The sequence below is a fragment of the Dipodomys spectabilis genome, unplaced genomic scaffold (assembly GCF_019054845.1).
Source record: "Dipodomys spectabilis isolate Male_0828 unplaced genomic scaffold, ASM1905484v1 ptg000001l, whole genome shotgun sequence".
In the NCBI taxonomy this organism is placed as follows: Eukaryota; Metazoa; Chordata; class Mammalia; order Rodentia; family Heteromyidae; genus Dipodomys; species Dipodomys spectabilis.
The window spans coordinates 5,522,915-5,539,250 of NW_024870678.1; the positions used below are offsets into that span (position 1 = coordinate 5,522,915).

Genomic DNA, 16,336 nt, shown 5'->3' on the forward strand with positions numbered 1-16,336 from the left:
CCTAGAAAAATGACAACTTCTAGATTTAAAATAAATTGAAGTGTTCTAATTTGCATCCTCACATGGAGTGTGAGTAAAATAGCACCTTCATGTACTTTAGAGGCTACTTCGAATTAAAATTCTTTAATTGAGACAGTTATGCTAATTTCAAGTGTATTTAAATAAGTCTTCCTGTAGCTTAAGAAAAGCTGTAGTTTGACAAAAGCTCTTTTATTGTATAGAAACTGGAAGAAATTAGTTTTCTTGCTGCATCATATAGCTGATGAAGAAAATGATGGTATTGGGTCATAAGGACTTAAAACTGGTAACTTTGATTTCTATTGCAGCTACTTGCAGTCAGTATTTTCTTGTCCACTCTCACTGTGGTACACTGAGTCAAGTATTGTGCAATAAAGGCTTTTCTGTTCGAAGCCTTCTCTGCATCATGCTTCATGGAAGATCAGTCCATTGGATAATGAATTTTAATTAAGGGAAAAAAGGTCTCTGTGACTCTCTGTGGGCCTTGAAGATGAAGCCTTGTGGTTACATCTTTATTGGCTATTTGGCTCAAATATATTTTAGAACTAATTTTTATCTATTGACCTGTTTATCTTACAATCCACAGTAAGCTAGGCAACAACTGTTTTATTCTCCTAGTTTATGTGGGATGAAGCCAAGCATATGGCAAACTATACTATTACAGAGGAATCTGGATGCACGGTTCCTTCCTCTGTGTGTTATTTTCACCCTGTCACCGCTGGCCTACAGCAGGAAACCAGCTGTTGAGTGTGGGGAGGCAGGATCCTCCTGGAGCACATATGTACATTTGCGCAAAAGCCTTGGTGGCCCTTAAGATGAGAAGACATTTCCATGATGTGTTTTGCAGGAAAAACTAAAGCACTGGAAAGGGGCCTGATGACGAGTTTGTGTTCTTACAGGTTCCTAACTCACCACACAAAATCCGGAGCCATCCAAGCATTCGTTGGAGTTATCATTGCAGTCACAGGGTAAACAGTCTCCTGACGAGGCACGGAAGAAGCCGGTGTTACATCTCTGCAAAGACACATTAGAAAGCATTTTAATTACTGACAAGAGTCAATGCAATCAGTAATTCCTGAAAGAAGTAGTAGGTGAATAGAAAACTAAATTGCTGCTTTACTATTAAAACATATGAAAAGTAATTCTTATATATTCAGTGATAATTGATATATAGGTCAGATCTCTCTTTTTTGTGCACTGGTGCTGAGGCTTGAACTCAGGGTCTTCATTCTATCATTTGAGCTACATCTTCATTTCTAGCTTTTCCTGGAGATGAGACTTAGGAACTTTTCTGCCTGGGCTGGCTTCAAACCATAAGCCTCAGACTTCAACCTCCTGGGTAGCTGGAATTACAGGTATGAACCACCAGTGCCAGTAGATTAAATCTTTTTTTTTGGGGGGGGTGGTTAATTTCTTTTCCTCTTCTTTCCCTTTGCAGAGAAGAAAACTCTTAACATTGTTCCATCATTGTAAGGAAGAATAAGACCTTATCAACAGTGAGACATTTGTATGGTCAGTGAGACATTTGTATGGTTTTCTCCCAATTCAATCCAATCCAAACCCATCCCTAACCTTAGCCAATGTGTGCAATTACATTAGGTTTCCTATAAACAGACTTCTGGTTTTAGCAACTATTGGCTTTGAGATAACAACTTTTAGTTGAGCTGCATCTTTCATAAATATGGGTTCTTAACATTATTTCTTCAGATTCTAATATATTACATGGAGAAAGGATAAGAAACTTAATGTTTTGTCACTTGTCAGGCCTGTTAGGTGCTGATCACAGATTATTTTCTTTCATTCTAGTGCTTAGATCATGATAACCAGAGAAGCTAAGTAGCTATGGAAAGTTAAGCCATCCTGAAATGTACCAAGTTCCCTGCCCAGGAATGAAGGACTCTTTCCAATGTCCTCAGTACTTCTAGTTGAGAAATAGATTTCTCCCTGTTTATGTGAATGAGCTTATTAGGGATATGTGCATATATTTGATTGTTTTTACATGTCTCAGTGATTCAGGGGCAAATATTGCATTGTAGTCTTGGAGGTTCATTACTTGCCATTCAGACAAGTTTACATCTAAAGAATTCCAGACAGATAAGAATCTAGATTGTTCCCACAGACTTGCTCTGTAAGAGGAGATTTCCTCATTACCCTCCTTTCCTATTGACCCATTGTAATTTTGTACTGTCCTGGTTACCAGGAAAGTTTTCATTATATCTGGCTGAAGTCCCTCTGACTGCTATGCAAACCCATTTCCTCTTGCTTTTTTTCTCTGTAAAAAACAACGTAGACAGTAGTCACACTATAAAAACACCACCAGTCTGAACTCTAAGACTAAAACTTAACATGAACCTTTGAAGGACTGTAAAACTAAAATTTAATAGGTTTACTTGAAGGAAGTTTACTAGAATATAATGGCATTTGCCCATGAGAAAAACAGGAAAAGGAATTTCATCTTTTCTACTTTAGAACAGGTAAGGCTGAAAGGGACCAATTTTAATTTATATTGGGGAATTTAGGGTGGATGATAACCTTTTTTTCAGTTTCCCAAGCCAAAGTAGGAGACAAGAGAAAGGGAAGCCATTAAAATTGCAGCAGGAAGCTTGCAAATTAGATATATATATTTTTTTGTCTCTTATCATGAGTTATAACATGTGGTTTCAATGTTTTTCACTACAAAGATTGGTATTCATATATGTATCTCAACTGATGCTAATATTGAACTGGAAATGCACACACAAATATAGAATATGACACTAACTAAACTTAGTGTATAGTATACCTTAAATTTCTTTACTTTATTTTAAAATGTCATGGTCCTGACCCACAAAACCAATTTATTGACCCATATATAATGTTGCACTTTACAATTTTCATGGTTTCAATTATTAGAGGAATGAAGCTGCGATCTAAGGATTGCAGTTCAAAGCCAGCTCAAGTCTGTGAGACTCTTATCTCTATTTAACCACCAAAAAGCCAGAAATGAAGCTGTGGATCAAGTGGCAGAAACAGTATAAAAGCTAAGGGACAGAGCACAGGCCCTGAGTTCAAGCCCAAGTGTCACCTCTGCCCTTACCTAAAAAAGAGTAGTTATCCCAGTAGCCTACAAAACAATGGCTTTTGAGTGCTCCCTTGACCATGTTATAGCCATTCACAGAACTGCTGATCCAGTACTACTGAGTATGAAACCAAAAGACCTGTATTTATCAATAGGTAACGTTTTTAGGCTAAAATAACCTTAGATTTTCAAAAGAGTGTGAAGAATTTGCATATTTTTGAAGTTTGCCTAAATGATCCAATATTTGACCAAGGTTGGAAAGATCACTCCACCATGAAACTGATCACTGATCACTTAACAGGTGGCGATTGGAATGGTTTGAACTAGGATAGCAATCTGAGCCCTGTGTGCTTTTGCAAACATCCCCTGCTGGATGGATTGGTCTCGCGTCTTTCTCTAATGTCCCATAGCCCCTATTTAGGTTAGTCTGAATACCAGGTAAAATCTTTAGGCTGTGCCAAATTTAGGAGGTGACTTCACTCTAATAGGCTGTCATTATCCACTTATTACTGCTCAGGCTGAGGCTGTGACCTTGGGTGAAGGATAACAGCTGGTGTTCTGAGAGAAGAGAAGAAAAAAGGAGGCAGGGAAAGAGCTGTATTGAGCAGACATTGGGCCTTCTGCTGAGAGGGCAGGGCTGGAGGGTGCGAACCTAGCAAATTCTTTTCCTTCTGGATTAGGTCTACCTGAAAGAATTATTTTCCAATTCCTCTATGCAGAGGTGAGGCACCATTTTATAAACTCATATAAAATGCAACAGATAGGCAAGTGGAAGCCCTGGTAGGAGGAAGTAGAGCTTTGGCTCAATTGAAAGAGTGATAGCTTTGAGCAAAAAAGCTCAGAGAAAGTGCCCAGGCCCTGGGTTCAAGCCCCAGGATTGGCAAAAAGACAAAAAAAGAAAAAAAAAAAGAAAGGTAAAATATCTGTGTTGGAAAGTAGCCCCAAATTATGCTAGATAACTTTGGCTTGAGTAGGGCTTAAGGTGTACCAATTTCCTCTACAGGACTTAACATACACCAATTTCCCCTATAGAAATGTATAACCAAAGCACCATGATAAGCTAAATACACTATGCCATGTGTTACACAAGAACTTGGTCTCTTGGTTGATTTTATTTGAATCTAGAGAGACTTACCCATGTAGCCTCCCCTCAGTATGTCTAAACTCTTGTTTGTGTATTTGAAATTCCCTGCATTTTAATAGGATAAGTTGATTTTTAGATTTCTCTTTTGTCAGTGATTTCATCACAGCTTGATTAGGAAAGCTGTTTCAGCATTCCTCTGAGATTTTATCCAGTTCAAAAGCATTTTATCTTATGAATGTCAGAAAAAAGCTAGGATAAAAACTTACATAGACCACGAAGTATTGGTTTCTCCTAACTGGCTCCTAGAGTTACTTTTGTGCTTACTGCTCAGGGCAGGTGGCTGCCACAGCTTGTCTAGTTTACAAGACACTGGAGCTCTCAATTTAATTGCTAATGATGTGGGGACAATGACTCATCTCTTGAGGAATTTTGGGGAACACAGAGCTGTTTTGATCAATCTTAAACCAGGCTCTTTCATTTAGTAAGGAGTAGGAAGGTCATTATCATGGTATTTACATCACATTTATGTAATTATCCTTCATAGGTAGAAACCCATGCTCCCTTCACAGATCTCAACTATCCCTAGGCTGGGCATAATGGTTTATACCTCTAAACCTATCTATTGGAGAGACAGAGGTCAGGAGGATTGCAGCTTGAGGCCAGTCTAAACCAAAAGTTCACGTGACTTCCCACCTCAACCACTAGCTGTGCCTGTCACCTTTGCTACATTGGAGGCTTAGATTAAAAGGGTTGAAGTTTCAGGCTATCCTGAACAAAAAAGTTCATGAGATCCCATTTCAACACAGCAAAAGCTGGGTGTGATGATATGTGCTTTCCATCCCAACTATGGTAGGAAGCATAAATAGGAGGATTGTGATCCAGGCAAGTTATCTACAAAATAACCAGAGCTGGAGGCATGGTGTATGCAGTAGAGAACCTGCCTAGCAAGTGCAAAGCCCTGAGTTCAACTCCAGTATGACAATAACAACAACAGCAACAGCAGCAGCAGTAAAACTGTCTCCAAGCAAAGTTCATCAAATACTTATTTGGGCTGATAGGTACCAATAGACCTGGGCCTGTTATATTTCACTTGCAAATAAATATTCCTTTTTATCTGCAAAATTGAAAGGATCAAGTTCACAGGCCATTAAGTCATATAGATTTTCCCTATGAATCAGTAGATGTAAAGATAATGACATTCATTAATACTGATGAACATTGGGGCTGATGGGGCTGGGAAGGTGGCTCAGTGGCAGAGTGCTTGCCTTGCATGCATGAGGCCCTGGGTTCGATTCCTCAGCACCACATAAGCAAAAAAAAAAAAAGGAGAACATTGGGGCTGAGAAGGTGGCTCAGTGGTAGAGTGCTTGCCTTGCATGCATGAGGCCCTGGGTTTGATCCTTCAGCACCACATAAGCAGAAAAAGCCAGAAGTGGTACTATGGCTCAAGTGATAGAGCACTAGCCTTGAGCTGAAGAGCTGAGGGATGGTGTCCAGGCCTAGAGTTCAGGCCCTAAAACTGAACAAATTTTCTCTCTGAAAATTTATTTAAAATATATTGTAAGTTACTCATTTATAGCAGTGATTACCACTTGCATAGCATAATGCTTGCATAGTGTAAGAATTCTCCAGTGGTAATTTTTTAAGAAATGGATCTGCAAATATCTGGTTTTCTGGGCGGGGAAGGTGGCTCAGTGGTAGAGTGCTTGCCTTGCATGCATGAGGCCCTGGGTTTGATTCCTTAGCACCACATAAGCAAAAAGAAAAAAAAGCTGGAAGTGGCACTGTGGCTCAAGTGGTAGAGCGCTAGCCTTAAGCTGAAGAGCTGAGGGACAGCGCCCAGGTCCCACGACCGGACCAAAAAAAAAAAAAAAATCTGGTTTTCTGTTCTGGATTCTCACATGGCCTCCTGAAACTGGCTTGTTCTTTTCACTCTTCGCCTTCTGAGCTATGATTACACAATCTAGTTTCTGCCAGGATTTTGGACTCATTTTTTATATAATTTACTGGGGCAAATGCTGTGGAAACATTTCCAAGAAAGGAAGAGATGTAGCCTACTGGGCTAGCTAAAAAAATAAGTAGGGAGAAAAGACCAAGGCTGCAGGTATTTAGGGGATTTTGATGACTCCTTAACCATTTAGAAAAATCAATGGTGTGGCATGACAGACATCTCTGTCATCTTCAAGTATGTTTTGATGAATAATGACAGCTAATACTTATGGATAGACACCAAGGACTGACTGCAGTGTCTCTTATGGGTGATACCAGTGTGTGCATTACTACTTTATGGTCCTTGCAAATATCTTTTGTTGTTGTTGTTGATCATGGGGCTTGAACTCTGGGCCTGGGTGCTGTCCCTCAGCTCTTCAGCTCAAGGTTAGCACTCTACCACTTGATCCACAGTGCCACTTCTGGTCTTTTCTGTTTATGTGGTGCTGAGGAATTGAACCCAGGGCCTTATGCGTGTGAGGCAAGCACTCTACCACTGAGCCACCTTCCCAGCCCCATGCAAATATCTTCTTACAGGATGTTTGGAAGTTGAAATGTCTATGAATGATAATGACTTCCCTTCAGTGAACTCAGGGAAACTAGCAATACTTTTCACTGCTGAGAAGTCTTGTCAGTTTCTGCTGCTAGTAAATGATCCTATTATTTAGAGTGATTTGGTGCTACCCTCTCCCAGGGTCACCCAAGAGGCCAATCAGGAAGTGACTAGGACAAATCTTTCTCTCCTTGTATTCTTTCTTACTATGTATCACTGAAGAAACTTATTTTTAGCTAGTAGGAAGAAGAAATGCATCCCAAACTTCCATCACATCTACTTCTGCTCAGCAGATAATACTACCTCTTCACATGATAGCACAGAGGCCACTGGATGGAATCTCACCAAAGCTCTCTTCTTTTCAAAATTACCCATTTGTCTGGGTTCATTCTTAGGACTTTTGCCCATTCCATAAGTGGTAGCATTTCCCCTTTGGATTGGGAGATGTGTGGTACTCAAGTGGCAGCACAGTTGTCTGGCTAGTATGAGCCTCTGAGTTCAGTGCTCAGCACTGTAAAAATAAAAGAAAAATGAAAGACCAGTCTTTTGTTCATGTTCTTAGGTCAAGATTTCTGTGTCCTCAGACCCTGCTGCTTACCCTCCTCTCTTACACCAGCTCTGCTCATCACCTTTTTAGTATTACAACAAACAACATATTTGAGATAAATCAACCTTTAAGGAGTTTCAGAGATTTCGGTCTAGTTGCTTGGCCTTGTTATTTTTAGTCTGTGGTGACACTGTATATCATGACAAGAGTATGTGGCAGAAAACGGAGGAAATCTATTCACTTTTTGTCAGCCAGGAGGGGGGGGCTTAGAGTATAGATGGGTGCTGTATTGAATATGCCTTAACATCTTCTAGTGGTCTCAGACTCTAACACCCCTTCTCTAATCTCACCTTGCCCATCATCTTTCTCTTTTTTAAGTGAATTCAACTGCACTACTCTTGTTCTTTTGTTCTTTCCTTCCAGTGTGTGCCTCTACTCACCATGTGGCTTCTGCCTTCAGTGTAGCTAACTGTCCTGCCAGAGGAAAACCAAGTGATGCCTGTGGCTTTGCTTTTCCATCTTACTTGTTCTCATTATACTACAGAACTTAACATGGTTGAATGCACTCTTGAAGTTCTCTCATCTCTTGGTTTCCAGAAAAACTCTCTTTTCTTGTCTTTGTCACTTGTATATATTTCTTAGTTTTATTTTTTGTGGGGGGTGAGGTGCAGCAGTGAGGGAGGGTTCTGTGTGTCAGGGTGCCTCCTATTCCTTCTTTTCTAGCTATACAGTTTTGTTTCCTATACTTTTGTACTCCATCTGTATTCTGGTAACCCCCCAAATCTAAATACATATTCCTGACTTTGCTCTTTTATGCACACCTCCAGTGCTAGAGGTATGTAAAATGTAACATGTCTCCCACCCTTATACCTCTTACAAACCTATTTTTCTCCTCATAGTGCAGATGACTGAGATCACCATTGTTAGTGATAAAGATTGTGGGGCATGAACAGAAACAATGATTTATTAATATTTTCAAGTTACATGTGCTCCAAGAGTGAACAAGGATTGGAAAATGGCAGCACATAGAATGACACAACTGTTGTACTCAAGTTCTGCCTCTTCCTTTTCACAATTACAACCAGTGTCATGTCTTTATTTCAATGTAGGCATACGAAGTCCCACGGGAATACCATCTCAAGTTAGAAATGATCTTGTACCATCTAAACTATTACAAGCCTACGATGTGACTTTATATCCCCAGAATGTTGAGATGAACGGTAGGATTAGAAGCTCTCCAAATTAATTTGTGTGTTGAATACAATGTTTATAAATGGTTGGGTAACTGGAATGTGCTGATTTGAAGCTTACATATCTCTTTCACTATGAAAGCTCAACTGTCACTAGAGCAACTGTTTAGAACTTAGACAACAAATGTTTTTATTTTATTTTTAGGGAGGAACATTTTGTCATTGCATTGTTTAGAATTGCTGGCATGTGTTCATACCAAAAAGCAGTTTGAACATTAATAGGTTTTATAATAATTTTTTAAATTCTCTACATACAATACACCCCTTGTTGCCTGGACCTGGGTTAGATTATACCCATCTCCTGCTACTCATTGTACATTGTGCTCTCCTAAGGTTTACCTTCTACTTGTTCCACTACCAAGTTGGTTCTTCCTCCTTGTTCCCAACATCTCAGCTCAGTTCCAGCTCTTACTATTTCTCTCTCCTGGATTATTGCACTTACTCCTTCCTCTATTCTCTTCCTTACTACTTTTCTCTTCCATTTTACTTTTTATTAGCAGAATTATTAAATTCCTTACCTAATTACTTTTTGCTTCAAGCCTCCAGTAGCCCTTTACTCATTGTTTATATGAGTAAACAAAATTTCTTGGATAGATACAAATTATATAGATAGACAGACAGACAGACAGATAGGCATAACTCATCTTTTTAGAATCAACCTTGGCTCCTAATTTAATTAACACGTGTGTGTGTGTGTGTGTGTGTGTGTGTGTGTGTGTGTGTGTGTGTGTGTGTGTGTGTAATGATTGTGGGGCTTGAATTTAGGGGCCTGGGTGCTGTCCTTGAGCTTTTGTGCTCAAGTCCACTGCTCTACCATTGAAACCATAGCTCCACTTTTGGCTTTTTGGTGTTAATTGGGGATTAGGTTCTCACAGACTTTCCTAATGGGCTGGTTTCAATATGATCCTCAGATCTCAGCCTCCAGAGTAGCTAGAATTACAGTCATGAGCCACTGGCTCTTGGCTTAATCAAGCCACATTTTGTGCCTTCCCTTTCATATATGCCCACATTGACTTTGAGTAGATAGCCATGGAGGTCAAGGATGTCTTTCTCCCTCTTCCCCCTCTCCACCTCCCCTCCCCTTGTTTCCCCTGAGAATTCTCATCCACTCCTCTGGCCCTTTGCAGATACCTCATTAGAGCAATTGGAACATATTACTATACTTTTTTGGGGTAAAAATACTGTACAGAGGGGTTATAATTACATAAGCAAGGTAATGAGTACATTTCCTATCAAGTATTGTTGCCTCCTCTTTTGTTTTTCCCCTACCATCCCTTCCCTCCCACCTCCACAACTACATTTCCCTCCCCCCACTCCAAAGTTGTGAACTTGGTTTTCAACATAGTGTCTTGTTTTGTTGTCAGTGGTGGGGCCTGAACTCTGGGCTTGGGCACTGTCCCTCAGCTCTTCAGCTCAAGGCTAGCACTCTACCACTTGAGCCACAGTGCCATTTCCAGCTTTTTCTGCTTATGTGGTACTGAGGAATCAAACCCAGGACCTCATGCATGCAAGGCAAGCGCTCTACCGCTGAGCCACCTTCCAAGCTCCATAATACTATACTTTTTAATTTACAATCCTCTGACATCTCAGTGAACTCACTAAGTACAGAGACAGTGTCTTATTCATCTTTATGCCTTATTACCTAAGATAATGATTGGATAATAGCAAGTAAATGCTGAAAATATAATAATAGGAAAAAATTATTTGAATCTGTAAAGAATGAGTCAGGCAAGAGCAAATTGGAGAATAAATAATTTGGCAAATCTTGATCCATTATAAATGAGTCTTATAAGTATAATATTGTGGGAAAACTCAGCTTCAGAAGAGAAAAAGTATGATATCTTCATCATGTTTAAAACATTCCAAGCATGTTTTATCTAGGGTATCTTTATATGACACATATAAAGAAAAATCATTAAAAAAGTGTGGGAATCTAAGAAATCAGCCAAGTTAAAGACAAAGAAAAAATCTGAAGTATGATTTATGAGTTCTACATAAGTGAATTTTTATTTATTAAGATATATGGAGAGTATATAACATTTCGGGTAAACAAAAAGGAAAAATAAGTAAAAGAACAAATGAATAAAACAAAAGATGCTACTTATGTGTGCCTGCATATTGAATTCTAATGTCTAGACTGGTGAGGTCCTCCATCATCCATAGGAAGTGACTAATGTGGTTTTGACAATGGATTCAGGTGCATGTGGAGAATTCCCCTCATTTCCTGGCTATTCACTTGATGTAGCTTATCATGACACACAGCTAAAAAACGTCATAAGAACATTCCTTGCTTAATTTGTTGCTCCTTTGTATTTCACTTTATGGCCAGCAACTATTCTTCTATGCGGTGCCTTCTTTGCACAGGTCTTATATCTGTCTTAGGAAAAAGCACTCATCAGTTTTTAAATTATTCTGAAAGCTAATTTGCTTTCCACTGATTATTACATTTTAAGAGTTAAGTAATCTCTCCTAGGCTATCTGCGTAATCTGAAGGGCTTTTGTGGTAGAGGTAAAAGGGTTTCAGAATAATGCACAATACTCTAATTTTCCAATTGATAGAAAAACTAAAATCCAGTAAAAGGACTCACAAATCAATTTTCTTTCCAAAAGGAGTGTTGAGTCATATTCAGAAAGTGCTTTTTTCCCTTAGGAGCCAAGACAGCTAATAATGGAGCCCTAAACATTTTGGCATTAGATTGGCACAACATAAAAAGAGTGACTCATAAGCTAGGCCAAAGGTTGCCCTCACTGCTGATCTGGAGCTGAAGCAGTATCAAAAATCATTGTGCAATAATCTGAACCAAATACAGATGAATTAGGAAATTTAAGATAATGTTGTCATAGTCTGTTTAATTTTTCCATCCTTCCCTCCCTCCCTCCATCCCTCCCTCCCTCCCTTCCTTCCTTCCTCCCTTCCTCCCTCCCTCCTTCCTTCCCTCCCTCCTTCCCTCCTTCCTTCCTTCCTGCCTTTCTTTCTTCCTTCCTTCCTTCCTTCCTTCCTTCCTTCCTTCCTTCCTTCCTTCCTTCCTTCCTTCCTTCCTTCCTTCCTTCTTTCCTTCCTTCCTGTTCTCTTCCTCCCTGCTTCCCTCTCCTTCCCTCCCTCCCTCACTCTCCCCTTCCACCCTCCCTCCCTCCCTTCCTCCTTCCCTCCCTCCCTCCCTCCCTCCCTCCCTCCCTCCCTCCCTTCCTTCCTTCCTTCCTTCCTTCCTTCCTTCCTTCCTTCTCTCTTTCTTTTTTCTTCCTTTCTTCGAACACCAAGAGGCTCAGGGGAAGCATCCAGGCCCTAAGTTCAAGCCCCAGGACAGGAGAGAGGGGGGGGAGGGAGGGAGAGAGGGAGGGAGAGAGAGAAGGCAAAAGAGAGACAGAAATGAATGAATTGGCATATGTGAAGTGACATCTGTTTGACTTTCTAGGTAAACAGACAAGTACTCTTTCAAGTATTAAGTTACTTTTACCAGTACTTCAAAGACTTACTAAAATGTTTATTTATTAACTAAGATGGTTTGAAATCCAGAAACAAAGGCTCTTGCTAGAAAAATTATTAAATATGGCTCCAGAAATCACCGTGGCTGTGTAGACCAACCTAGAAATAGGCCAAATACGAAAGGTAATTTATATCCAGCTTCTTTTTAATCATATCTTCATCAGAGCTCCATTCTTCACTGTTTTAACTGACAGATAGCAATGCTTCTTTCATGTTTTCACCACTTGCTTCTCAGTCTTCTTGAGAAGAATAGCCCAAACCATAATAACCCGATCATCTTCTTTAATGTCCTGAACTCAACTTTGCATTTCATAAGAAGTTAAATCAACCCTAGGGAGATAATTGTTCTTTGTAGATGTGGAAAGGTATTCTCAAAGGTAATTATTCCAAACACTAATTTGGTTGAAGCATCTGAACTTGAAGTGCTCTCAGCGGGGCATCAGAAATGGCATGGTTATAAATGTTTCTTAAAAGCCATATTTCTGGAGAAACTAGTAAGGGCTAAAAAGAGGTAGTAAATTGAATTCTATCCATCTGAGAGTTGAAACTACACTGTCTAAAATATATATTGTACTTCATATATATGAATGCTTCTATCATAGTCTACAATAACCTAGGAAAAGTAGCATTTTCTCCTTGCTTGGTTGCAGAAACTTAAAAGAGACCACTGTTTGTATTTAAAGAAGGGCTCCATTTCAACCAATCAGTTTTGGCAGGCTTGCTTTTTCAATATAGTCACAGTATCTAAATGTTAAATGGAATAAATCAAGGGAAGTTCAAAAGGAAAACTGCTTTCCCTTTGTACTTTAGTTTTTGTCCTCTAAAAACTCTATAAATGCTTCCTATACCCCCACCTTCCCCCTCCTCTCCCCTGTAGCATGCTTCCTTACATCTCAAACTGCGAGGATATGATGAAAATCCACTCTTTGTCATGTTAAGACATGCTTGCCTATGTATCCAGTGCCAATTTGTCCACCATGCTCCTGGCAGCCATTCATTAATTTAAAATGAATGACTTTTCCCTGCAAATATTCTTGCACTTAAGGTATCTCCAGCTTTTATACTTCAGTTCATGCTCTGAGTATTGATGCTACCTCCTCCTTACAGTGGAAACAATTCTCTGTTGTTGTGTCCTTTGGAGATAACTGGAGTGGGGAAAAGTACGAGACCATCTGGACATCATGAGCCACTCTACCACTAGATGACCTTGCCCAGGTAATATAACTCTCAGCCTCAGTTTCCCTTTTTGGAAAATGACAGTGATCCCCATATTACCTTGTAGAGTGGCGATGAGGACCAGCTAATGTTGTGCATGTGAAGTCTAATTTGTTTGAGTTGCCAGATTTGTGGCTGAACCCTCAGTGGCTTAATAAATACTTACCAAAGGTATCACTTGCATCGGCATTACAGAATCAACGAATGGCACCGTTGGCAAGGACATTCCTTATTCCTTATCTAACCTCTAACTCTAAATTTGGAAAGACTGAAACTTAATGAAATAAAGGACGTATTAAAAGCTATACTTCTTTTTGACAACTGGAGAAGAAAGTGAAAATTGGAACTACTGCTAAAGTTCATGTGTTCTCTGGGATTGGAAATATCCTTACGGTGCCCGTCTCTGCCTCTCAATTGGTAATTTGGAAGAAAGTCAAATGTACTCATGTTTATCAAGAGTCTCACAGATGATATTCTATGCTTCTTTCTTCCTTATTTTAAATGGAGGGTCACCATCATAAACAGGTGTTGGTACCCACTCCCTAAGCATCTTGAGTTAGGGGAAGTGATGGGTAAAAGTTGTGTCTCAAACAATCTTGGAAAAATGCAAATTTCCTCCTAGCTGACTCCAGATAGGAAAACTTGTTCACTCGACATCTAGTTTAGCATTTAATATTAACTTATATATAATGCTTTATAGCTACTGTTTCAGTTTTTAACTGTTTTATGTATGTAGATTGATATTGACTCTGAAGCAAATAATGTAGATTCCTCATTAGAGAAGTCACTTTGTGTTGGCAGATGTCTGTATAACATTTGCTTGTGTTCTGACACCTCTCTTGTTCCGTTTGAGGGATCTGACAATGGGTCCTGGGAAAGGATGCCCTTTGTGTAACATACACCGGCATGTGTGCAGGTGTTTCCCCTCATGAATCAGAAGCAGATGTCTGGCCAGCCAGAATATATGGCAGCTTGACATATATCTGGCTGCACCTAACAGGAAAACTATGGCCCATAAATTGCACTAATAAAATACCATCACTGAAATTTTGACAGAATACCTTTGTCGTTCAAGGCTGAGGGAGGTTAGATATCACAGAGGGTTTGTGACTGATTTCTAATTTCAGGCTGTGGAGTGAACCCTTAGTCTACCATTGGTGAATTTTTGTGGTACTTGTAACCATGAGATTGCATTCCAGTGTACTTATGTGTAAAATGTTAGCAGAACAATTCATTTAACCAATATATTACATATCTGCTATCTGTCAACTTCCTTTAAAAGCTCAGAACAGTGGAATAGATTTTCAGGACAAGACCCAAGGATTTCAGAGGTTGTTTGTTTAGAATCTCTGGTGATAGGACCATTTACAAATAGTTTATAAATAAATGTATACAGTAGGCACCAACTGCTTCCAGAAAGCAAGAAAAACATGTCACCATCCTATATACTGCTTCCTTAATTGGGGGAGCTAATGATAAACAAAACTAAAGAAACATTTCTCAAGAAGTGAAAAATCTTTATGTACACAAATTTTACTCTAATATCATGAGTATCTAGTATCAAGCTACCTCTATTATTTTGAAAAAGTGAATGCTATTAAAAATGATAGATTTTCCATCTTTTCATGTTATTTGAATTTTTTCCTATGATTTCCTCTTGCCAACTTCTCTATCAAAAGGTTTAGAGGGTTTTTTTGGTAATTAACATTTAGTTACAATTTTATTATTTCATTTAAGATACAATTGCAAATGGTGTAATTAATATGTGCTTTTTTAAAGTACAAATTTAGGATAGTTTCAGAATCACTTTCTAGTCTATCACATTCTTGTAGCTTTGAAATTTTGCTCCCAAATAACAGTTGCAATTTTGGCAGCCACTCTATGATAGCTTGTTTAGAAAACTAAAGGCAAAATACACAAACTAAAGAAAGAAGAAAGTTTGGGAAGGGAAAGGCAGTGCTGAGTGCTACAAATGGCATTGCCGTTTATGAGAGGAAATGGACAGAGAAAGCTGAGAGTGTTGGATTTAAAGCAATTCTGTTATCTGACATGTGAGGGGAACATTTGTGCTGATTTTAAAACAATACTTTAGTTACAGATGTTTCCAGACCCCTTCCTTGATCCAAGGAAACAAAATACCATTCAGTAACAAGCCCAGATTTAGAGATGGGGCTTGTTCCAATATAAACATTGCTTTGCAGACCTTCTCCATGGAAGTGCATGGTCAATTTTTCCATATACAGTGGGAAAGACAAAGCTTTCAGCTTAAAAGGCATGCTCTCTCGCCTGCAGTTGGGGACATGATACTATTCACTCTTGATGTCAAGCAGCATGCTGATTTCTTTCTCAGTTATACGACAGGATTTTATCAGAATGTCCATGTGCCACAGAAAATTAGGGTCTGTTTTGTCTTTGGCATTTGGGATGGTCATTTATTCATTTGCTGTCTCTGCTTCATGTACCATTGTTTACTCAAGCTCAGCTCAAGGCTTGGCACAAAGCAGATATCCAAGAAGCAACCAAGGAATGCATAAGTGAGAACAACAAATGCACCCAAGGCACTTGAACAGGCTATTTAGGGAATCAGAAGATGAGTAACATGCATGCAGTCTGTAGAAGTTCAGTGAGTTGACTTATTAGCACATATGGAAGAAAGTAGTAAGAATCATAATACACTGAGAGCTACAGAGAAATACTGGCATGTGGAGAGGAAATAGAGATTAGTTCCAACATGAATCAAGAACAGCTCCTTTGGAGGCTGGGTGCTTTGGCTCACACCTGTAACCCTAGGTAGCTAAGAGCTGAGGATCCTGGTTTGAAACCAGCTCAGGCAGGAAAGTTCGTGAGACTGTTTTCCTAATTCATCACCAGGCTTGAGTGAAAAAGCTCAAGGACAATGCCCAGGCCCTGAGTTGATGCTACCACACACACACACACACACACACACACACACACACACACACACACACACACACACACACACACACACACACACACACACACACACACACACACACACACACACACACACACACACACACACACACACACACCCCTTTGGGGGAGATCATATTTGCACAGGGCTTCTTGGAAAATGGCAAGTTTTAGTAGGGCAATTTTTCATTATTCACTGCCAAC

General features: G+C 39.5%; 1 protein-coding gene across 1 annotated transcript in view; it reads right to left on the reverse strand.

Annotated features, from left to right (window-relative positions):
• Nucleotides 1-16,336, reverse strand: part of Lama4 (laminin subunit alpha 4) — a 143,109-nt gene that overhangs the window by 107,216 nt on the left and 19,557 nt on the right. Inside the window, exon 3 of the mRNA XM_042670479.1 lies at nt 931-1,032. Within this exon, the coding sequence (XP_042526413.1) occupies nt 931-1,032 (102 nt within the window). The remainder of the gene's footprint in view (nt 1-930; nt 1,033-16,336) is intronic.